Source organism: Typopeltis vanoorti, chromosome 13 (assembly GCF_054136105.1).
Source record: "Typopeltis vanoorti isolate ZY-2024b chromosome 13, IOZ_Tvanoo_1.0, whole genome shotgun sequence".
Taxonomy (NCBI): domain Eukaryota; kingdom Metazoa; phylum Arthropoda; class Arachnida; order Uropygi; family Thelyphonidae; genus Typopeltis; species Typopeltis vanoorti.
In genome coordinates this window covers 73,872,378-73,898,938 of record NC_143561.1, presented here as the reverse complement: position 1 = coordinate 73,898,938, position 26,561 = coordinate 73,872,378, and the positions used below count along the sequence as shown (strand labels likewise).

Below are 26,561 nucleotides of genomic sequence, written 5' to 3'. Positions count from 1 at the left end.
GAATTGCAGTAAATTGAACCATCGTAAACTGAGGGCTGCCTGTACTTGCCTTCTTCTATATATATTGCACCTGGATCATTTACACCAGTATGATATATGCTGATAAAGTGCTTGTTCAGTAATTCCGCTATATCCTTTGCAGCTGTTAGTCTGCTGCCATGACTATCATCAACGTTAATCTGCCATAATTATTCTTCCTCTTGCTTGCCATGTAGCAGAAAAATTCCCTCGAGTTAACCTTGGCCTGACCAGCCAATCTCCTTTAATACTGCGCCTTTTCTTTCTTTACAATGCTCGTCACCTTTCTAGCGTGTGCTTTATACTCTTCATGGAGGTACAGGACAGTTAGATCACCACTAACTGTCTTGTACCTCCTCCATAACATTTCCTTTTCCAGCACAGCTTGCTTGATTTCAGTTTTCATCCATTTCACTCCTAGTCTATTTACTTGTTTAACCTTTGGTACGTAGTCATACATTGCTTTTGTCAGATACTACCTTTGACTTTCCATACATTGTCAGCATCTTTTCTGCTCAGCTCGTCTACCCAGCATACTGATGCTAACTAACTGACTATAGAGCTTCCTATAATTACCCGCTTTATACTTTCACATGTATCCATTTTTGGCAGTGGCCTTTTCTTGTTTCATTACTTCCCAAACAAGTACCTCATGATCACTCTCACCAACTGGTGGCAGTGTCAACTCTTCATTAACAACTATATCTTGTGAAGTTATCACCAAATCCAAAACATTAACGCCTCTAGTTGCTTCAATCATGTTCTGCTTCAGATACTTATCTCTCAGAAATTCCACAAACTCGCTCTTCCTATTCCCATACACTGTCTCCTTCTTTCAGTCTATATTCCTGTAATTAAAGTCTTCCATCAGGATCACCTTCTTTTTACATGTCCAACTTCTCTTCTTCTTCTTCTTCTGAAGCTTTTCCCACTTAGGTAGGGTAGCTGTTTGTAGTGAGTCTCTTCCACAACCTCCTGTCTTGGGCTGTAGCCACATCCAAGTTCTTCATCCTCAAGTCCTCCTCCATCATCTCCCTCAATCTCTTTTTTGGCTGTCCATGCTTCCTCCATGCCCAACTTTTACATTCCCAACTAATTTGCCTAAACATTTCACAATCAGTATTCTATGCATTCCCTGCCTATAACAGCATCCTATCAGATATACTGTACTAACCTGTTTATTTCAACTTTGCACCACACAGATTCAAAATCTGTGCATGCACTATCAACCTCCACACTTTGCGGACACAGTTCCTCTGCAGTCATTAACAGCACTCCTTCCCCTCCTCTTTTCACATCTCTATCCTTCTGGAAAATTATATATATCCTTCTAATTCTATTCCCGACATCACATCCTCCTCAGACAACCAAGTTTCACTTGTTCCAATTATGTTTGGGCATACTATCTCAATCAGTGCAACCAACTCAGCTCTCTTGTTTCGATTACTCCTTACATTTGAGTATAAACATAACAATCCCTATGTGTTTGAGGCCATTCTACCAGCACCAACATTCTCTATTCTAGCTGCTGTAGTACACCTCTCTCTTCGGTTTGACCACTCCTGTTTCCCTTATCCTGACTATTATTTCTATTCCTACCTATCTCATCCTCTATGCATTCCATTATCTTGTGCTGCTGCAACCACATCTTCAACCTCATATCCATCCTCCTCCTGCCGTACAATCTGTTGATTTGTGCTCTTCTGTTTCACAGGTAAACTCTGCTCATTTGCTACATTAACATCTTGTCTCTGTGCTTTCTCAAAAAACAATAGCCTTTCTAAATACCCAACACCAAACCTATTCAAATGTAGTCCATCAGCTTTATACCATTCTAACTTCCCTTCACATTCACTCAACTCAGCCATCTTACTGTTCATTATCTCTGCTCTCCTTCTCAATACACTGTTATCATATCTGGACAACATGCCTACGACTTTCACAACAACACTATTCTTCTTTTCTTTCTGCAACAACTTCCTCAAGTTTCTACAAACATTCTTTTTCTCTTCAAGTCATTTGTGCCCACGATTACCACTAATTTTGACGCCCGGTATTTCCATTTCTGCAGTGCACCAGTTATTTACTTTATTGTTCAAACAGGAAAGCATGTTTTGTGCACTTCATTAGTAATCACACTTCTAATGATCGATTCCCCATACACTGATACATGACTATCCTTTGACTCTTTCTTTATAATATTAACTTCCTCTTTCTCATTATCATCAGCCACTCTCTTCTTTAGTTTCCTTCTTTCTACTCTCATGGAATCTGTGCTGTTGTAAGACTTATTAGAGTGGCATGCCAATGCTACTGCCAATTCCCTGGAACATTCCCTTACGATGCATGGTGATATGTCATCAAATCCTATCGCCTTATTGACATCAAGTTTATTTATTTCCTCATATATTATGCTCACTCACAATTAAGCCATCCTCTCCTATGTCCTCTACACTCAAGTTCTTCATGATTCCACCCTGATCAGGATGAAACACCCTTATAAATTGATCATTGAATACATCAACCATGTCTTCTGCATCAGTTACCATTCCACCACTTTCATTCGTTAATATCATCTTACCACGATCATTCTTCCTTCTACTTGCCAAATAAGGCTAGGAAAAACCCTGTAGGGTTTTTCTTCACCTTATTTGTTAATTTCTGTTCATACTCTACTTTTGTTTTCCTTATTAACTGAGTTGCTTTCCGCTTGTTCTTTATACTCTTCATGTAATAACTGATTATTACCATTATTCATCTTGTACTTCCTCCAAAGTACCTTTTTCCAGATTTCATGCTTAAGCTCCACATTCATCCATTTTACACCTACCTTATTCAGCCTTTTGGCCTTCAGAATACATTCACACATTGATGTTCTTATGTATTTCTTTGTCAGTTACCATGCAGCATTTATTTCCTCACTGCTCAACTCCTCATTCCATGCTATAGCTCAAAGCTGTCTCCTAAGCTTGTCATAATCACCAGCCTTGTAATTCCACAATATATCCTTTCCTCACAAAAGTTTGCATATGACTAGCCACCACACAGGTGATCACTTCATGATCACTTTCACTGGTTGGAGGAAAATGTGAAATCCCTCTCACAATTACATCCTCTGATGAAATGATCAGATCTAGAACTCTCGATCCTCGCATGCCCTCCTTTACGTGCTGCCTGAGATAGTTATCTCTTAAGAACTTTAGAAATTCATTTTCCTTATTCCCAAATGCCATCTCTTCATTGCAATCTATACTGCCATAATTAAAATCACCCATTCCCCCATTTAGTTACATTTCTTCCCCCCTCCCCATCCCACACAAAAACTTCAGTTATTAGGTGAATTACAGTAATCTATAATTATTATTATTCATTTATATCCAAAATTGAGCAATAAGAAAAAAAAATCACTTGTGTTTTGGTATGAAATTTGGTGTGGCTTGTGAATATGTACCAAAAATTTTGCTTATATATAAAATTTTAGCATAAAATTTGATATGAAAATCAGCAAAAATGCATTCTCAGAGGAGAGCCTACAGAACATATAAAACATTTAAAACTATTTTAGACAGAAGTCTTACTAAAATAGTCATTTAAATTTGGGAATAGATAATAGAATAAGCAAAACTCAGTTGTCTAGCAGTCTGTGAGACGGTATTCAAACCAATTTTAGCGCAGAGCAGAAAGTTGGTTAGAAATTTAACATTTGCCAAAGTAATGTGAAGATTGCACTTCCCTGCAATCAGCTTACTAAGCCACAAGTAATATGTTGTTTTTATTCACAATGAACCTTTCCTTCCCCCTTTCCATCATGCATTATCTTTTTTGCTTTAAGGTCATCATAAATGCATGTGATTCATGGCTGTGGATTATAAGTTTACATATCATGTACTTTATGTGTTGTATCACTTACATTTACAAATTCTTAATTATCGGATGCTTATTTTCTAGTATCGAATCTCTCTCTTTATAACTTATGTTTTTTGCCTTAAATATGCATGAATTTACACATTCGTATTGCTAGATTATAGGCTCAAGTTTAATTCCTCCCACTCCTTAATAATTTAATGTAGCACTCAAATATTTATTTTATTTGGTGTATGACAATCTATGTGCAGTTATAAAGATACATAAGTCAAAATAAATATGTAAACAGTAAGTGACAAACAATTAGAATAAAACAAAGACACTTATACTTTCAGCAAACAAAACACTTATAAGTTAAGATCAAGTTGTCTGATCCAGTCTAACAGGCATTGTCACCTCCAGGAAGTCATTTCTTTGACCCATGTATGCACGAAGACTGCACTCAGTAGAAATGTGGTGGATTGATTGATTCAGGTGCCTGCAGTCACATTCCGGTGAAGGAATTTTACTCCACATGTACAGAGTAATGTGAAGTTTTGGAACCCAGGATGTTGAGACAATGCCTATCAAACCAAGTTTCGAGTTGGGCATTGGTATTTATGCTCCACATTCATTTCCATTGTTCTTTGGTATTGTAGTTAGTTTTCAGGTGTTTAGCTTCACAGAGAAAGGGCGTTCTTGATTTCAGTCTGTTGAGCTGTAGCTCTAGTATGTCGTTATGTATAGGCAATTCAGTATTTCTGAGTATTTTATCATATTCTCTTAGTAGAGCATCATGTCTTCGTAGGTTTGGTGTTATTATGTTACTCGGCATTGGGAGCCAGTAAACAGGAGTTGTTTTTATGGTTCCAGTGATAAGTCGCATTGTGGTGTTAAGCTGGCAGTCAATTAGTTTGGTATGACAGCTGTTGAGCCAAACTGGAGCGCAGTACTCTGCCACCGAAAAAAACCACACCGAGTGCATATGTTCTTGTGGTTGCTGCTGCACCCCAAGAAGTGCCACATAATTTCTGGATGATGTTGTTTCTGGAATAAACACAGCTGGAAAAATAAGAACCATTTTTCCAACTGTGTTTTCAGCATGTTTCTTATATGATAAGGTGTGATCAAGTGTAATTCCTAGGTATTTAGGATATTTGTTATGGTGTAGAACAGAATTTCCAAATCGGATGTTCAGCTCGTCATGTGCAGTTTATTGCTGAGATGGAATGTTGACACTGTTATATCTGTTTTTTTAATGATATTATGTATCTATTATTTACATTCATTTATTGTTCTTAATAAGTAAGGTATTGCTTTTGCTTATATGTCTTGTTCACTCTAAAATGCGAGACTAACTTGATCGTTCTTCGCCACTTGTGGTAGAAGAGCTATCTACACATTTGACCGACCCTGTGATTGATCATGTGTATTAATTAATTAAACAAAGGGTTTGTCTCAGGTCAGAGCCAAATCCTTTGTAATGACTATCTGGAGTTACTCCTCAATTAGGTACTGGCAAATTTATTTGTTTTAGCTGCACCAGCCAATACCTTTAGGTTAGAAGAACTCTTAACCAAGCAACAACTCCCAGAAAATATACAAAACTGATCAATCCATCAAATACACTTAATATCAAATTACCTAAATCACTTATGCTACTTTTCGTTTGCAGTCGTGGCCTCAATTACGTTATTCTATCCCACTCAGGTTCTGATTAAAATGAGTGGTGCATTGGATTCAATTTCAGGCCACAAGTCAGGTTAAAATACAAATATACATTTATCGAATTCTTAGAATACATATCCAAATTATACACTCAGCTAAATTAATGGCATTCTAGGTTATAAAGCTAATTATGGCAACAAAATTTGATACTACTGAATCTTATCATGAATTGTTACTACTAGAATAATTCTTAGCTCTCATCAATACACCGATCTGTAATTTCCTCCAAAGTAGTTATTCTATTAACTTCGTTAACTATTTTACATAACATGCATAACATAATTCATCTATACAATCACTCATTAATAGTTCATGGAACTTAAACACTGCTACTAAATAATCACTAAGAGTTCTATAATAGAATGTTCCTACTTAGTAATTCATAATATTTCTTCCCTTTCTCAACAAAAGAAACACTAAAGGTTGTACATTATCAACTCTCAGGAAATTCATCAGGACCGTCACTTATTCTTCAACTATTCTTACAAAATGCTTGTTCTTTGTCTTGATGATTGTCTCACATGGCTTGACTTGGAAATATTATTAGGTCTCTTCCTCCGAAGTTGACTAGAATCAGATCAGCTTAATTTTGATACATGTGGTCATTCATGGCGATCATCAGGTACAAGTCTCTATGGAAGGCCGACAATGTGTCCACGCTTGGCCCGCTCCTTTGCCGCTTTATCTCCATCTGACATGCCGTTTCAAAGGTTATATTCCGCTACTCATTTCCGAAGATGTGTTGAGTCAGGACCCTGGAACCACGAGTGTCGATGCCGAGCCGTAGAGGACTATCCGGGAACCCAAGAAGAGGCGAGAAGAAAAAAGCCCTGAGAAAGGGGAACAGACTCCTTTTATGTTACTACTTTTTCCCCCTTCTCACTGTGCCACGTTTTCTCCCTGATACCGATCCTTTTTGCACGCGAGACGATCTCCTTTACAGCGTCTTCCGGGAATTACGAATGCGTGCCTCTCCCCGTGCATTCTCGATTGCTGCAGGTCAAATATTTATCTGAAAGTTTCGCCAGTGAACTTTGAACTCTTATTCTTACATCGTAATAAATAATTTGCGTAGAATATTTCTTTCATTGTTGAACTTTACAAAACAGATTACATTTTTTATTTTTCTATGGAGTAATTCTACATTAAAGGTATTCACTTATAATTCCTTGAACAATCTACATCTTTACCTATGTACAAGTATATCTTTGTTGATTTAAACTTGTTAAATCCTGAATGAAATATTAAAAAAAAAAACTCTTCATTCAAGATCTAACAAAGGTTTCTCCTTTCTTTTAAAAAATTTTTTTTGGAAAATTTTTTTTGGAAAATTTTTTTTTAAGTTATCCCTCAAGTCTCTGGGAAAGACCTGCCCATTTTGCCTAGGTCTCAGATCATATTGTGACTGGGTTAAATCCCCGGTCCCATCACCAATCATATTCCTTTCTCCTCTCTCATTCTTTTGAGCTTGCTCATCCCTATAGTTTGTGCCAGAGTGACTTCTATGTCTGTTGTAGTTGGGGAATGGGTCATTCACGGTGGGATGGTCTTCCTCCTCTTGGTTGTTGCCTTTCCTCTACCTGTACGCCGTAGACTCCACTTCGTCATTGATTCTCCAGTAATTATCCAGTATGCAAGAATTCCCCCTTTTTCCCCCATATGATTTCTAATGAATTCCCCCAAACACACCAGCCTGTCTGATCTACATTTGAACAAATTTAACCAGTTCGATTGCACAACCATAGTCTTTCCTCGACGTGCCCTCTCTTTTATCTTGAAGGTCACCGGAGACAACTTTTCTAGGATCTCAAATGGTCCCATGGCACCCTTTCAAATTTCCCCCATTTCTTGTTGCTGGAGTTTTGTTCCAGGTTCCCTGGTTTCAGATCCTTATATCTTCTTAGCTTATTTACATATGATCTTGCACGTTGTGAACAAGTATTGCTGGACTCAGCTACCAATTCATATGCCACCTTGTTCTCCCTGATTAAGTTGTTTAGATAGTCATCTATGTCAGGGAAACCTGCACTGACTTGGGAACTTCTGAAATCATTTGGGAACAGGGGCTCAAAACCATAAAGTATGACTGCAGGGGCCTCCTTAATGGCAGCATGAAGTCCTGCATGCAAACGGTGTGTGCTAAACGAGTGTCCCAGTCCGATATTCGACTATCCGCCAGTTTGGAAAGAGTGTGTTTCAAAGTTCTGTTCATCCTCTCGCACATTCTGTTTCCCTGTGACTGATAGGGAGTAGTGAACAATTTTTTTATCTTTAACAGTTTACAAAGCTGTAACATGACCTCAGCTATGAAGTTAGAGCCTTGGTCTGATAGGAGAGTCTGAGGCGTTCCATATCTGGAAAAAATGAGTTTAAACAGCTTACCTGCTACAGTCTTTGCTGTTTGATCCTTCATTACTGTGGCTTCTGGAAACCTCGAGAACATATCTATTAATACAAGTATGTACTTGTTACCCTTCGAGGTGTTGAGAAGTGGGCCCACAATATTCATGGCCACAGCCTGAAAGGGACGCGAGGGGATTGGGAATGGCTGGAGAGGGAGCCTTTCCTATGATGTTTGATTTCTGTTGGCATAAGTGGCATGAGGACACATAGGATTCAACATCCTCTCCCATTCCTTTCCATACATATCTGTCCATTACTTTTTTCCATGTTCTATAAAACTCTTGGTGACCTGCCAGATCTGAGTCATGAAACGTGTAGAGCACCCAAGGAGTCATAACTTTCGGAACCAGGATTTTGTCCTTCCGTCTCCCCGTAATGTCTTGTTTCGACAACAAAAGACCATCCTTATCTTATCTATGTACAAGGTCATAGAACAAATGCTTGTGCGAGAGCTTCTCACCATTCGATAATTTCTGGTATACCCCCCCCCCCCCCACATTGGATCCATTTTCTGAGTCTCAATTATAAAAAGTTTCTCCCAGATTTGAAATTGGGGAGGTGTAAGTTCTCTCTCTCTCTCCCTCTTCTCGTCGGCCTTAAGTATGGAGCTGATAATTTTTTTATCTGGGCAGGTATCTAGAGTTCAGAACTCTAGATACTGGTTCAGAATCTAGAGACCTTGACAGGTAGTCTGCCACAACATTTGCCTTACCAGGGATGTAATTTACTTCTATATCAAATTCCTGCATTTCAAGAGACCAAAGTATAATCCTCTGATTTTTATCCTTCATGGATGAGATGAAGGACAGAGGCTTATGGTCTGATCTCAGAATGACATGTTGCCTCAATAACATATACCTGAACTTCCTGAGGGCGTAGATAATGGCCAGAGCCTCTTTTTCTATCACAGAGTAGTTCCTTTCGGAAAAGGAGAACTTTCTGCTAATGAAAGCAATGGGTCTGAAATCTTCTCCTTCCTTTTGTTCTGCTACCGAAGCAATTGTATCAGTGAAGGCATCAGCTGAAATAAAAAAATTTGTCCAAGCCTGGGATAAGTGAGAACAGGTGACTTGGTCAAAGCTAAGTTTAGGGATTGGGGGGCATGCAGTTGTTCCCCCCCCACATGAATTTCGTCCCCTTTTTTGTCAGTCTCACTATAGGCTCTATTAAGCTTAGAACACTCGGGAATGAATTTACGATAGAAGTTGACCATACGCATGTATTTTCGAATCTGCCTCATGGTGGTGGGGACTCTGGCTTTCAATATGGCTGTTACATTACTTTTAGTGGGAATTATCCCCGCCTTATTCACCATGTGTCCTAGATACTCCACCTCCCTTAGGAAGAATTGACACTTTGAACATTTCAGCGATAAACGGGCTCCATTTAGTCTATCCAGGACCCCCACCAGGATTTCCCTATGTTCCCTTAAGTTAGACGAGTAGACTAGCAGATCGTCCTGGAAGCATATGACTCCCTTCCCCAACATATCGGAAAGAATAGTGTTCATTAGACACTGAAAACTCATAACTGAGTTTCTGGCTCCCTGAGGAAGTTGGTAAAGTTGATACTTATGCCATCTGGTGGTGAAGGCAAAGTATTTCCTATCCTCCTTCCTGAGGGGAATCTGAAAATAGCCAGAGTTCAGGTCTAATCTTGAAAAATAATTTGCTTCTTCCAGGCCTATCAACAAGTCTTCAATCTTACACACAGGGAAATCTATGGGTTTGGTGACGTTGTTAACCTCCCATAAGTCTAAAACAAACCTCAGGCTAGCATTCGGCTTCTCTAAGAGGATAAAAGGACTGTTCCACCGAGAGTCGGACCTCTTGATAATCTCCTCCCTTCATATTCCTGCAACAACTTTTCTAGTTTGTCTGGGTGCTTGAGGGGGGGTTTAATATTGCTTCACATATATGGGAGATTCCGATGTGATCTGCACAGCATGTTCAACCTTATCAGTGCAGGATAGGGAGCCAATCTCTTCTGTAAATACATTGGGATATTGATGGAACACAGACTGAAAAAATTTCTTGATCTCTGTTCTTTCATGCTCCGAGCTAGATAAACTTACAGCATCATACACCAACTTTCCTTTCCATTCAATTGAATCTTGTTCTAAGTTATTTAATTCAATTTTCAAACTCTCGTTTGCTTCCCATTCATTTCCTGTCTTAAACCTTGGTCTGAATTTCTTCCCACAAAGGGATAATATTTCATTAGCAAAGTCACACATGAAGTGATGTTTTTCTAAGAAGTCAAGGCCTAATATGACCTGATTGCTCAGGGAGGATTAGCACTTCATGTGTGAGACTCACTGGGAAACACGGTATGGAAAGTCTTATAACAACCTTGGTTGTTGAGAGGAGTTCAACCTTGGCCATTCTCACGATTCTAACTGACCTCTGTAATTCAACGAGGCTATTGGGAGCCAAAGTATTGAATTTCTTAACCAATGACATGGGAATCACAGATACATGTGCCCCAGTGTCGAACAGGAAACTACATGGGAACTCCTCAATAAACCCTTCTACTAGGGACAGTAGTATTCTTCCTTGTACCTCTGCTAATGCTACACTCTACATTCTGCAAATGTTGAAATCACTCGAATCGTCCTTGCCGACTGACTCACTACGGTGTGTACTGAGGTTCCTTCTTTTCCTACCCACATTTCGTTTCTCCGTACTTTCCTTGTACTGATGTTCTAGAAACTTCAGATGATCTGAGCCCCTATCAGAATCAGACTTGCTTTCATATTTTAAGTAGAAAGGGATCTGAGCACCTGGCTCTTCCAATAGTAATGCTCTCAGGAAAGAGGTGTGGGCCATCTCCTCCAAGACCCCTTCTCTCTCTCTCTCTGGCTAATTTATAACATCCATCAAGACTTTTTGCATTTTTTTGTGAATAACCTCTCATAGCTCGCTACATAGACCCAACCTAAATTGTTGTAAGGCCATCCACTCAAGGTGGGTCCTTTCCTCTGCCGATGCTCTCACAGATTGGGTGATAGACAATAATCTGTTTAAGTAACTGGATACCCTTTCCCCTTTTTTCTGTATGCACCTGTACAGTTCCTCGAGGGTTTGGACAAGCCCCATCTTACTGGAAAACTCAGAAATTAGCACTTCTTTAAATTTGGTATACTCTAGGCCCTCTTTCAGGACTGGTGATAAGTTGAGGAAGCTTTTCGCTTTCCCTACTAGCTTACTGCATAGCAGAATAAGAAACTAAAAATCTGTCCATCACCCAACTTTTCTCAATTCTTCGATGTAGCAAAAGAATGCAATGACGTCATCTGTCTCTTCCCCTGAGAATTGTGGGAACACTTGTTATGGGTTTATGGTTCTGAACCCATAACACGTCCTACTGGCTGTGCCATTTGTTATATCTGTTTCTTTTAATGATATTATGTATCTATTATTTACAATAATTTATTGTTCTTAATAAGTAAGGTATTGCTTTTGCAATACGAGACTAACTTGATCATTCTTCGCTACTTGTGGTAGAAGAGCTATCTACACATTTGACCGACCCTGTGATTGATCACATGTATTAATTAATTAAACAAAGGGTTTGTCTGAGGTTAGAGCCAAATCCTTTGTAACGACTATCTGGAGTTACTCCTCAATTAGGTACTGGCAAATTTATTTGTTTTACTGCGCCAGCCAATACCTTTAGGTTAGAAGAACTCTTAACCAAGCAACAACTCCCAGAAAATATACAAAACTGATCAATCCATCAAATACACTTAATATCAAATTACCTAAATCACTTATGCTACTTTTCATTTGCAGTCATGGTCTCAATTACGTTATTCTATCCCTCTCAGGTTCTGATTAAAATGAATGGTGCATTGGATTCAATTTCAGGCCACAAGTCAGGTTAAAATACAAAAATACATTTATCGAATTCTTAGAATACATATCCAAATTATACACTCAGCTAAATTAATGGCATTCTAGGTTATAAAGTTCATTATGGCAACAAAATTCGATACTACTGAATCTTATCATGAATTGTTACTACTAGAATAATTCTTAGCTCTCATCAATACACCGATCTGTAATTTCCTCCAAAGTAGTTATTCTATTAACTTCGTTAACTATTTTACATAACATGCATAACATAATTCATCTATACAATCACTCATTAATATGTTCATGGAGCTTAAACACTGCTACTAAATAATGACTTAAGAGTTCTATAATAGAATGTTCCTGCTTACTAATTCATAATATTTCTTCCCTTTCTCAACAAAAGAAACACTAAAGGTTGTACGTTACCAACTCTCAGGAAATTCATCAGGACTGTCACTTATTCTTCAACTATTCTTACAAAATGCTTGTTCTTTGTCTTGATGATTGTCTCACATGGCTTGACTTGGAAATATTACTAGGTCTCTTCCTCCAAAGTGGACTAGAATCAGCTCAGCTTAATATTGATACACGTGGTCGTTCGTGGAGATCATCGGGTACAGGTCTCTACGGAAGGCCAACCATGTGTCCACGCTTGGCCCGCTCCTTTGCCGCTTTATCTTCATCTGACATGCCGTTTCGAAGGTCATATTTAGCTACTCATCTCCGAAGATGTCTCAAGTGCATTCTCGATTTCCGCAGGTCAAATATTTATCCGAAAGTTTCAGCAGTGAACTTTGAACTCCTATTCTTACATCGTAATAAATAATTTTCATAGAATATTTCTTTCATTGTTAAACTTTTACAAAACAGATTACATTTATTATTTTTCTATGGAGTAATTCTACATTAAAGGTATTCACTTATAAATCCTTGAACAATCTGCATCTTTACCTGTGTTCAAGTATATCTTTGTTGATTTAAACTTGTTAAATCCTGAATGAACTATTAAAAAAAAAACTCAAGGCTCCAACATTGTCAGATCTTATATTTCTGTCTTCTAAGGCACTTTTTACCATATCAATCCACCTATATCTTGGTCTTCCTCTGGGTCTTTTTCCTGCCAACCTGGCAGAGAACACTTGTTTTACTAATCTTTCCTCTCCCATTCTGTTTAAGTTACCATACCACCTGAGATTAGCTCTGCTAACACATTCCTGGATGCTAACAATGTCAAGTTCTTTCCTAATATCCTCATTTTTAATACGATATTGCCATTGATGCCATCTGTTCATGCCCCTAATCTTTCTCAGGACTCTCATGTCTGCGGTCTCTAGTCTTTGGTCAAGTGTTTTACTTCTGACCCAGCTCTCAGATCCATAAGTTAAAATTGGTTTGAATGTTGTCTTGTATACAGCTAATTTCTCTCTTATTCCATATAAATTTATTCAGTTGACTGCCTACCATACCAGCTTTGTTGATTCTATTGTCTATTTCCATATTTAATTTACCATCTTCACTAAAAATTCTGCATAAATAGCTGAAATGTTTTACTTGTCTATAGGTTCTCCATTCAAAATACAGTTGATATTTTCAATGCTTCTGCCTATTTTCATTATCTTTGCTTGTTATTGCTAACCTTCATGCCATATCTACTACAACAGTTATTCAATTTAGTCAGGGAATCTTGCAGACTTGTAGCAGATTTATTTAGAAGTAAAACATCATCCGCTTAAAGCAAAGAGCTGACATTGACATCTTCAATTTTGATATCAGGTTTAATACCACTTTCCTTCATAATGTAATCCATATAGATAAATGAATAACAGAGGGGATAATGTACATCCTTGTCTCACACCAGATTTGACATTAATCCATCTTCCTGTACTTATTTCAATTCTAATTGTTGACTTACAACTCAAATAAAGACTAAGTATTGTTTTATATAATGCCCCACTGACACCATATAACTTAGCATTTTGAATAGCTTCTCTCTTCTCACCTTGTCATATGCTTTTTCCAGATCTACAAAACTTAAAATACAGATTTCTGTTATAATATCTCATGACTTCTCAACTATTTGTCGTAAAGTAAAAATCTGATCCTGACAACCTCTATTTGGCTTGAATCCGGCTTGTTCTTCACCAAGCTTCTCTTCCACAATTCTTCTCAACTGTTTCTCAAGTATACTGGATAAATTTTACCAGGAACACTCAGTCGAGAAATACCTCTGTAATTCTCACATCAGTTTTATTTCCCTTTTCATATATGGGTACTATGAGAGCTCTACTCCAATCATTTGGAATTCATCCCTCTGTCAAGGCCTTCTGAACTATGCAGGGCAGCCACTGTAAGACTTTTATACTTCCATACTTGAGCATTTCTGGTTGAATATCATCTACTCCAGCTGCCTTTCCACTTTTCAGGCTTTTGATGGCTTTATCTACTTTAAGTATGGAAATGAATTCCTTATTGCATGCCTGTTGAGAGTTTTTTACCACCGTACTTTTACTGATTGTGTCATTTATAAATTTTTCGAAGTAATTACTCCACACACATTAAGAATTTTTTTTTCTCCAGTTTTCATGTCAACTTTGTCATCTCTGATTTCTTTTACAGTTCCTCCATATCTGAGCTTTTTCAGCAGTCTTCAGGGTATCTTGCCACCTTCTTGATATTTATTTTCTATGTTCTTACCAGAGTCTTCCTGTGACTTTTGTTTGGCTAGTTTTAGACAGTGTTTGGCTTTCTTACATTTGTCTCTGTATTCTCTAAGGGCAAAAGCTGACTTATTTGCCAGGAACGTTTGATATGCTTTCTTCTTTTCCTTCACTGCCTCTTTAACTTCCTGTCTCCATCATAGAGTTCTGATTTTTCTATCCTTTCTATCAAATCCTCTGTACACCCTAGTGCCCTGTACCAGTGAGAAAACCTCACTATCAATAATAACATAGTCAATGAGACTATTCTTATTCCTTGCCTGTTCTCTTCATGTGAATTTGTGCACATTTTTATGTTGGAACATGGTTGTTAGTAATAACCAGTCCATGTCCTGAGCAGAAATCCAACAGATATTTGCCATTATTATTAGCTTTACTCTTTTCTCCAAATTTTTCCAAAATATTTTTGTATGTCTGACAATCATTTCCTACTCTGCTATTTAGATCCCCAACAAGGACCAACTTTTCATTTTTCATTGTGTCAGTTGCTTTCCCTAAAGCCTCAAAAAATTCCCCCACTTCTACATTAGTAGAAGCTTCTGTGGGATCTCACTAGTTTTTGTCTTTTTTTATTTCAGTGAGAATTTGAAATTTATTGTTATTGTTAATAACAAACTACTTCCACAGAGTCAGGATTCATTGTTTTCCTCAACCAGCAATAAATCTTTCATATTGATCCTTAAAGTCATTCACACTGCATTCATTACATCTTCTGACAAAATGTTTTTCTTTAAAGATGAATTTCACTCGCAAAAGGCTATAAACCTGATGGTCACAACTTCTCTAGAAGATCAGATATGGAACATTTTTTTTTTGCCGTAGTTTTCTTTTGCTGTGTGATAAATAAAAGGAAAAATAAATATGCAGGGAAAACATGAATTAAAAGCAATTAGGAGATGACATCAAAAGAAACAGTTGAATTATTTAGTGATTGTTTCGCAGAAGTGTATCATGCAGTGAAGATAGTCAGATGACTCATGTGATAGGGACTATTGTGAAAATAGAGGTTAGTGAAGTGGAGGCACTGAGGATATTACAAAATCTCAGTGCAAATGGAACCATGGGATTAGTTGGGATATATAGTCACATGTTATGAGATAGTGCAAGAGAATTGCCCTCATCACTTAAATGTTTATTAAGTCTTAGCACTGACAGGGACTTGAGGGAATAGAGAGGACAGGATAATTCTGTTGCATTAAGGAGGATTCAAGATAGAGGTAGCAAATTATAGACCACTCATTTATCTCATGAGTTGTATTTGAGATATTGGAAAAGTTGTTTAAAGGCAGAATTTAGAAATTAGAGAATAGGAATATGGGAGGAATATGGACCCCCTTTATGGGAGTACCTATTGGCTTTGTCAGGGATAGTCATACCTTAGTGATAAGTGGAATACATTGTCAAAGATAGGGGTGAATTATTTCAATGAATGTGTTTATAAAGAGATGTGACAGGCATTGTGTAAATAATGCATCATTGGGCTGCTAAACTTTTCAGTTTATGTTAGTAATAAAAGAAAAGTAATTTTATTTTTTGTTTCATCACACATTTTCTTTGATGGAAAATTTCTAATTCCTTCATTCAGTAAATATATGAGGGTGGTCTGAAAGGTTTCCTGCCTAATGATGAAAAATTTTGCAGATTTATAATTTCAAAATTATTTTTATTTTTCAACTCAATCTTTCTTAAGACTAATACATTTATTCCAGCGATGCTCCAGCACGATTATCCCATCCCTGTAGTGGTTCACAGTAACATCTGCAATATACCCCTCTACAGCTGCAATCACCACTTGATTCGAAAAAAACGCTGACCAGCAAGGAAGAGTTTTAGTTTCGGGAAGAGATAGAAGTCAGAGGGAGCCAATCTGAGGAATAGGATGTTCCAACAATTTATAGTGCAGATCCCTTAATTTTCCCATTGCCAAAACACCTTTGTGGGCAAGTGCATTGTCCTGATGAAAGACGATTATTTTCTCGAATGGATCTTTTGAGATGGGTCTTTTCTCATGAATTTTTTCATCTAGTCTGTTTAAAAGATCGGAATAATATTCTCCATTATTGTTTTACCCTTTTCAATATAATTAATGAACAAAATGCCTTTAGCATCCCAAACCACCACTGCCATGACCTTTCCTGCTGATGGAACTGACTTTGTCTTCTTTGGCAATGAACAACCGGCTTCTGTCCACTGTTTTGACTGCTGTTTGGATTCTGTTGTGTGTAATGGTGAATCCAAGTCTCATCCACAGTATTAAATAGACACCCAAAATCAGTTTTATTCTTGTTAAAATGCTTCAAGCACTGTTCAGAGATTTTCATGTTAGTGTGTTTTTGATCTGCTATTAGCAAGTATGGCACCAATTTTGCACAAAGATTTTTCATTTGCAATTCTTCATGCAAAATATATTCTGCACAGGCTTTTGAAATGCCTATAGTCTCAGCAATTTCACGCACTTTGACTCGCTGGTCATCCAATACCACATCGTGCAATTGATCAATGATTTCTAGTGTTGTTACACTTTTTGGACGTCCTTCACTTGGATCATCTTCAAGGCTGGTACAGCCATCTTTAAACTTGGCAGCCCATTTCTTAATTGTTGAAAATGAATGAGAAAAGTGCCCATAAACGTTTATGATCTTCGAATGAATTTCTTTTGCCGTTAAACCTTCTTTTACAAAGAGTTTTATAACCGCATGATACTGAATTTTATCCATTTCAATGGATTCAGACAACACTTTTGCTTCAGACAGCTCTATAAAACAAACTACTTGATAGAACGACTTGCAATTTCCCATCGATGCTTATGTGAAATTGCAAGTCATAGAAAATAAAAATCTTACTGATAGTATTGCCATCTATGGTTGAGGCCGGGAATTTCTCAGACCACCCTCGTAGAGTACACATTAAGATTTCAGTAAGTGTGAAGTATATTTTTATTTCATGATAATGCATAAGTTTAAGGAAACATCCCTATATTTTAATTATAAGTTATTATTCTTTGGCAGGAATTAATCCAAATTCAGTGTCATAAAGATAATCTAACTCATATGGCTGCATGTTTGCCACAGAACAAAGTTGCATCATGTGGAGACAATACGTAAGCTATACATTTCTAGTGTTTATTTTAATATCATTAAATTCAGATAGAATGGTTTTCTTAATTCGTTTAAAAGAAGAAAATCTCTCTCTCTCTCTGTTTCTTTCTTTTTTTTTTTTTCCCTATCCCTCACATATGCATTTGAAAGTTTATTCATAATTTTTTTCCCTTTGTCTTTTGAATGTTGAAAATTTTGAAATAATTTTAGACATTTCGTGCTATTTGTTCCAGTGTAGCTGGTTTGATGAATATAGTAAAGTTCAAGTCATATTCTAATTAATATTTTGAGATAATCAATGATTACTTTTTATTACTAGCCTTCAGAATAACAAAACATAAGAAATGGAGTAGAGACATCACGAGAGAAGAGGAACATGCATGTTCAGCATAAATGTCATAACTAATACATCTGGATATTTCCCTGAATACTTTGTAGTGTAGTCTAGTATTTATTGATTGATAGATAAAAAAAAAATCTATAGCTACTTATGCAACTGAAGTTGAAAACATTTATTTAGTTTTCAGGTTTCAGCAGTCACTTTCCTGTTTCTCTTTTAGGATGGCATGAGATAAGTTAACATCTGCATACCTTTTAAAGAATGTATGCAATATTAATTCTTAAAGAGAGTTGTTACTGTGATTTCTTCTGTTAGACTTCTGTTCTCTACATATTTTCATCCTATTTAATTTTTTAAGCACCCATTCTCATATGTATCACTTCTCCTTTCTGGCAGGCTGTACACCATGGTATTACTCTCCCTTTTTAACAGATGTTGCTTAATCTTAATTTGAATGGCATTTCAAGTATTTCTACTTGCAGAAATAGAGAGAGAGAGAGAGAGAGAGAGAGAGAATAGAAGATTGATGGGCAACATTCACAACATATACAACAAGAAATGAGTTATGTAGCATGTGTTTACTTACTTATTTCTCAGTCACAGTTGAGTAAACAGGAGAATACACCCAAAGAATTCAAGGGAAACAATGGTTAATTTTTGCAGAGTTCAAATAGATGGTTACATAACTCAGTCATTGTTACAAAAATAAATAAATAATAATATAAATAAATAAATACAACAGTGATTACTTCCAAAAGCTATCAGATAAGCATATGGAACATGAAATAGGCATTTAGACTGCACATAAACTTTCACAGGTTTTAAGGAACAGGAAATCAAATTTTGATTGTAGTGCAGAATCCAGGTTTGATTCCAAATGGCGATTTATTATTTATTTATTATTTATTAAATTATTTATTTATTTTTCTTTTTAAATAAGGTGCACAGTTGCCTTAGCTCAGTTAGATTTTCTTTTGGTTGGAAAGACCTAGGTTTAAATCCCAGCTAAATGCAAAGAACATTTAACACTTTTTAAATGAAGGTAATTTAGCTGGCATTATATGAAGGTGATAGGGTTTTCTTCCTGGAAACTTGGAGTGTTTCATATTTCAAAACAAGCAAATTGGCCAGATGGATTGACATACAATTGACAGCCATAATACACTATGCAAATAGGATTAACTATCTTAGGGATCTTTCCTAAGCTAAGTTCATTTCTTTTGGGTAACCCAAAGAAATTTGGTTAACCAAAATAGGCTATAATAAGCCTAGCATGTACATGGAAATTGGTAGATGCCTGGATATACCAGGAAACAGAAGTGGTCTAATTAAAAAATAAAAATAAATATTTTCAAAATGTTATTTCACTCCTATGAGAAATTTTTACCCAAGTTTAAAAGGAGATTATTGCACAGAAACAGTAACCTTATTTACAATAACCTAATGAGTAATTGTTTTTTTTTTTTTTGGGGAGGGGAGGGTGTTGGTAGGGAGATGGAGAATTCTTTGAGGCATCTAGTGGCAGATGTCCCAGGAAAGGCTAGAAATAAATATTAATTCAAGAATTAATATTTCTTATTAATTCATTTGCTGTTATTTGCGAATGTTCATCCAGTAGTATCATGCAAGTTATACAGTGTACATGGTTCCCCATATTGAGCATTTCTTTGTATTACATGCCTCTCCAGACAATCCCATATGTCTGGTGGGATAAAATACAGAGACTGAGTTGGTCATCAGAATCCATGCATTATGGCTCTCAAGTGCTGGGAGGGACTCATGCTGGAGGCTTAATGGAATGAAACAGCACTGGGAAAGGATTATTATTATTATGGGCAACTCCAAGGAGTCCTTAGACTCATTAAGGGAGGTCCTAAATATCATGTCAAGAACAACTATTCAACATCCACACAGTATCTATCATACTTTGCGTTGAATACATAGTCATGGACCCACAACAGACTCTGGTAGCTTATTCCACTCATTCACCGCTCTCCAAGTAAAAAACCTAGTTCTAACTCCCTTCATGACTTATTTTTCACAGTATTAATAACACCACACACTTTTTTCACAAAGATGTTTTATTAATGCTTATATTTCGCTGATTTTCAACTCAGCATCATCAGAGCACAACACGCTTGTACACATGACAGTGAGTGAGTGAAACAATATAATTGCAAAAGACAAAAGATGTAAAGTCCTATTTTTGGCACCCTCTAACGGAAAAAAAAAAAAAGCTATGCAGGAGTTTTTCCTTAGGATAACCGTCCCCCAAATTTTTGACAAATTAATGCAACCATATTTGTTAAGGTTGGGAGAATTCTTCAAAGCCATTGCTGACTCAAAAAATAACCTTTCAGATCTATAACGACTCCTAAATAGCACATTTGTTTTCCTCCATCTAATCCCATGTGAAGGAGTGTCCAAAGCATGGTCTGCCAGTCCCGACTTGCATTGTAATAGTAGCGAATGTATCTTTCATGTTCTTCCAGGCAGATGTTCACGGATCTTCCTGTTTGCCCATAATAGGCCAAATCACAAGGAACTTCATACACTCCTGGGTGTACTAAAGGATGAAATTTATCCTTAGGCAAGCAGATCAGAATTTCCAGCTTGACATGAGGTTTGAAAGTGGTGCGAAGGCCAGGTTTCAACAAAACTTTGGCTATCTTTTCCGATGTACCTCTGATATAGGAATAGAAATGGTCATGTTGTATTCTTGTGAATTAGGGGGAGGGCAGAGTAATGGGCCTATGTAGTATTTTATCTATTTTGTAGGGATTGTAGCCGTTAGCTAAGAAAGTATGGCGCAGATATTGGAGTTCTGTGGTCAGAGCTATATCGTTAGAACAAATGGCTCTGGCTCTGTGCGTAAGTGTTTTTCAAATGCCGTACTGTTGGACTGGATGATGATGTGATTGTTTATGTAGGTATCTTCCTGTGTGTGTGTGTAGGCTTTCTGTAAATAGAAAAAGATAGTGATCCATCTGAAAGGCGGGTGACTAATGTGTCAAGAAATGTTCCCCCCCTGATATTTTTGAATTATTTAAATTTACCATAAATGCAGGTTACTTTACATGGGGAGGAAAATTCTATTAATGGTACTGCTATGCATCCCCCCCCCCCCCGTTAGCAAATTTTTACATGGAACACTTTGAAAACAAAGTACTTACCACAGCTACATACAAGCCACAAGTGTGGTTATGCTATGTAGATGATGTGTTTGCCATCTGGCCCCATGGACAAGACATTTTGGATGCGTTTGTCACCTACCTAAACAGCCAACACCCCAAAATCCACTTCACAGTAGAAAAAGAATCAAATAACTGTTTACCATTTCTTGACACATTAGTCACCTGCCTTTCAGATGGATCACTATCTTTTTCTATTTACAGAAAGCCTGCACACACAGGAAGATACCTACATAAACAATCACATCATCATCCAGCCCAACAGTACAGCATTTTAAAAACACTTACACACAGAGCCAGAGCCATTTGTTCTAACAATACTGCTCTGACCACAGAACTCCAATATCTGCGTCATACGTTCTTAGCCAACGTCTACAATCCCTACAAAATAGATAAAATACTACATAGGCCCATTACTCTGCCCTCACCTAATACACAAGAATACAACATGACCATTTCTGTTCCCTATATCAGAGGTACATCGGAAATGATAGCCAAAGTTTTGTTGAAACATGGCCTTCGCACCACTTTCAAACCTCATGTCAAGCTGGCAACTCTGATCTGCTCGCCTAAGGATAAACTTCACCCTTTAGCACACCCAGGAGTGTATGAAGTTCCTTGTGACTGTGACTTGGCCTGTTATGGGCAAACAGGAAGATCAGTGAACATCTGCCTGGAAGAACATGAAAGGTACATTCGCTACTATTACTATGGCAAGTCAGGACTGGCAGACTACACTTTTGGACACTCCTTCACACAGGATTAGATGGAGGAAAATGAATGTGCTATTTAGGAGTTGTTATAGATCTGAAAGGTTATTTTTTGAGTCAGCAATGGCTTTCAAGAATTCTCCCAATCTTAACAAATATGGTTGCATTAATTTGCCAAAAATTTGGGAGATGGTTATCCTAAGAAAAACTGCTGTATAGCTGTTTTTTTTTTTTTTTTTTTTTTGTTTGTTAGAGGGTGCCAAAAATAAGACTTTAGATCGTTTGTCTTTTGCAATTATATTGTTTCACTCACTCACTGTCGCGTGTACAAGTGTGTTGTGCTCTGATGATGCTGAGTTGAAAATCAGCGAAATATAAGCGTTAATAAAACATCTTTGTGAAAAAAGTGTGTGGTGTTGTTAATATCATGAAAAATAAGTCATGAATAACCATCAACACACCTAAGCTTATCTGTTAGATATTCTAACACCCTTGCTAACCACACTCTTGTCCAGTTTCCATTTATGGCCCCTAGTCCTCCTACTACCAGTCCTGTTCTGAAAAATATCCTCTGAATTAATCTTATAGAAACCCTTCAGTAATTTGAATTTCTCAGTCATATCACCTTTTCTGCCTATCAACCAATTTCTGCAACCCACAAATCTTCAACCAGTTCTCATAAGGTTCATTCCATAGACCTGCTACCACCTTGACTACTGTGCCCAGATCTGGGCACAGTAGTCAAGGTGGGGTCTTATCAAGGCTCGATACAGAGGAACAATAACTTGCTTGTCTCTGCTCGTCAAAGTATTCTTTAGTAACCAAGTGATTTGATGAGCTGATTTAGCCACTTTTGCAATGTGCCCCCCCCCCCCCCCCCAAACTTCAACTCCCTATCCACCAACACTCCCAAATCCCTGGCCTCGTCAACCTCCTGGAATACAGCTCCACCAATGTGGTATACTGCTGCTAATCTTTTCACCCCAAAATGCATAACCTTATACTTTGCCACATTAAATTGACATCCATTCTCCTTAGCCCAGTCCTCCAATCTATCCAAATCATCCTGCAAAATTTTGACATCATGTGCATTCACTATTGCTCTACCCAACTTTGCATCATCAGCAAACAAATGAACAGTTCCTCTCAGATCCTTTCCTATATTGTTAATGAACAAATTAAATAGTAGTGGTCCAAGAACAGAATCCTGTGGCACACCACTAGTCACAAGCTGTCTTTTGGAATCTACTCCTATCCATCTTACCAACCCTATATCCATTCCCATATGTTGTAGAATTTACGGATTAGAATTCTCTGTGGTATCCTGTCAAATGCCTTAGCCAGGTCCAGCAGTATGACTGTAAACCCATTACCCTTATCCAGTTCAGCCATCACTGTGTTATATAATGTGAGCAAGTTACTGAGGCATGATCTACCTTCACAAAACCATGCTGTCTCCCATACAGTATCCCACTTTCATCTATCCATTCCTGTATTTTTCTCTTGACTACTTTCTCCAAAACCTTGACAATGACTTCTGATATGCTGATCGGGCGGTAATTTGCAACAGCAGTCTTGGAACCTCTTTTATGCAGTGGAACTATTTTCCCCTCTTTTCACCCCCCCCCCTTGGGACTAACCCAGACCCGAGACTCAAATTAAACAAAATGGTCAATGGCACTGACAATTCTTTAGCCACTTCGTGTAAGACCCAAGCTGGTATACCATCCAATCCCACAGATGTATTCACATTAAGGTTTTGTAATATACTATTCACCTCCATTTCATTGACCTCAATTCCTGTATAAGCTATTGGTTCCCTCATTCCTGTAATATCACCACCTGGATTATATACTCTTGCAAAGTGCTTGCTCAATTACCTCCCTACCATCGGCATTCCTTAAAATCATTCTGCTGTATACATTTTTTCTTTTACTTGCAGCATATCGAAAAAACTGTTCGGGATTTTCTTTAGCTTGTGTGGCTAATTTCCTTTTATAATCGCTTTTGCTTTTCTTACCACACTCGTTACCCTTCTGACCTGTGCTTTATATCGTTCATGTGCCTGCAGGTCACCTTTCTCCTTAAATTTCCTCCACAGTTGTTTCTTTTTTTGCAGCTCAAGCATAATAGTGTTATTCATCCATTTAGCCCCTACTTGATTTACTATTTGGACTCTAGGTATACAGTCAGCCATTACCTCCTTCAAACACTCCTTTACCGCTTCCCATGCACTATCAACCTCCAGTCCTTGCAGTTTTATGTGCCATGGCACTGAACCAAGCAATCTCTTAAGCTTGTTAGACTTACCAGCTCGGTAATTCTACATGTACACTGTCTTAATTGAAAATTCCACACATTTAGCCACCTCCCTGGTCAAGACCTTATGATCACTCTCACCAATTGATGGCAACGTGGTCATATTCAATACAGTCAAATTCTCAGATGCAATTACTAGGTCAAGTACTCTCAAACCCCTAGTATATTCCATTACATGCCCAAGTAGTTATCCCTTAATAACTGCATAAAATCCATTTCCTTCCACTCATGTGTCCTCTCCTCCTTCCAATCAATGTTACCATAGTTGAAATCCCCCATAATAATTACACTCCTTCCACTCATTGCATCTATTTGCTTATGCATACTATCTCCACCATCTATTCCATCACCTGGTCTATAGCAGCACCCAACTGTATATTTTGTTCTGCTAGTCTTAATCTCACACCAAATAGCCTCAAATGTGCTCTTTTCACTATCCTGCAGTTCAACTTCTATTCTCCTTGGCTGCAGTTCATCAGCTATCATCAATAACACTCCTCCCCCCATTTTTTTCTCTCTGTCCCTCCTGAACACACTGTACCCTTCACATTTTATCCCACTAGCTATATCATCTTCTGTCAGCCATGTCTCACTAATGCCAATAACCTGTGGCCAGGAAGAGCCAACCAAGGCCAATAATTCTTCCTTCTTGTTCCTAATACTCCTGGCATTAGTATACATGAAGTGCAGAAGCGGTTAGTCCCACCCTATCTTGGTGCCTTATACTAACTATCCCATTCTGATTTGTTGTCCTTCGTACTAGCTTGGGCATATTATACACATTCTTACACTCAACTGCCTCACTGATGTCTGCATATCCCCCCCTCCCCCCCAGTAGCTCTAGTTTCCCTGATTCTGCACATCCACTTTCACTTCATTCAGCAACATTTTTTCCAGTCTCCGCACACCAAATCCGTTCAGATACAAACCATCCATCTTGTATAAGCTTTCGCCCATCAAACTCACTCCACACGTCCACAAACTCCACACCACTCCTCCTGCATAACCTGCACATAGAGTCATTTGCAATTATGGCCCTCCTTCTCAACTCTTTTCTGTCATACCATAGCAACAGACTCACTATCTTAACTCTCACTCTTTTCTTTTGCTACCTCTAGTAATTCCTTCAAGTCCTCTCTCATAGCAAATTTTTCACCTTTTAAATCATTTGTTCCTGCTACTACTATCAGTTCTTTCACCCTCTGCTTTTGTGCTCTAATAGCCTCACTTACATCCGTAATTTTTGCACCCAGTAAGTACAATTTTGTCAAACTCTCATCTATTACACTTCTTACTATTGAATCACCGTACAACACTTTCTAATTCATTTTTGTTACACTCCTGATCATGCTCTCATTTTTGTTATCACACATTTGCTTCTTTCCGTTAGCTAATGCACTCGGTAAACAATTTTGTAATCACTTTATCTGCTGCTTCACCCTATGTATCATTCCACGCAACCATGCAATCTCCCTCATTGCAACTAACTCTTCATTTTTTTTATCAGTCAAACCATTCTCTCGCTCTGTACTTTTAGTTTTACTCTCACTTTCAACACCGCTCTGAATGCTATCTGGCACTACATCACAAATTCCTATCATATCACTATTTTCTATCATATTATGGCTTTCATCTACTACATCAATCTCGCGACCTAAGACACACTTCAAATCCTCGCTTTCCTTACACTTTCCCATCTATCATTATTGAACCAAACTCCAGCCACTCTCAGAAAAGTATACATCCCACAGATGTTACATTGAATGAACTCCCTTTGGATTAAAAATATTATTTAATTCTTTCAATCTTCAGACAGTACAATATGAAACTTGTAACACACAAAGACAACCCCAAACTAAGGGTAACACATGGATGAAAGACTAGAGTCCTAACTAGATGCGGGTACTCTCCGTGAGCACATGGCTATTGCCTAGGATGTAAACTGGAATCTTCTCAAAGTATTAGTGCTTCTCATATTTTGGGAAGTTTTATGCAACATTATTTGTTTAGGTTAGGCTGATTTTTGAGGGCAGCTTCTGATTCTAGAAACAGTAATTCTCTTCTACATTTGCTGCAATGGAGCATAGTAGTTTTCTTCCAGTTGATTCTGTGAGTCATATCTAGAGTATGGTCTGCAAGGCCCAAATGACCATAGTCATGATGGTAGAGTTATGATGGTTATGTTCTTCTGAATGCATAATAGCTGATCCTCCTGTCTCTCAATATTAGAACAACTTGGGAAGAACAGGGAATTCTATATATACTAGGAACTGAGAGAGGATGGAGTTGGTTCTTAGTGGAGCAGATAAGGATAGTTAGTTTCAAACAGGCTTGAAA

General features: G+C 37.7%; 1 protein-coding gene across 5 annotated transcripts in view; it reads left to right on the top strand.

Annotated features, from left to right (window-relative positions):
- The window catches only part of Oseg6 (intraflagellar transport protein Oseg6), a 745,559-nt gene that overhangs the window by 183,348 nt on the left and 535,650 nt on the right, over nucleotides 1-26,561 (top strand). For all 5 annotated transcript variants that reach the window (XR_016549279.1, XM_090403102.1, XM_090403101.1 and 2 more), the window contains one exon: nucleotides 17,575-17,666. Coding sequence is in view for 4 of the 5 variants with exons in the window: in XM_090403102.1 (XP_090259228.1) it covers nucleotides 17,575-17,666 (92 nt within the window). In the remaining variant the exon portion in view is untranslated. The remainder of the gene's footprint in view (nucleotides 1-17,574; nucleotides 17,667-26,561) is intronic.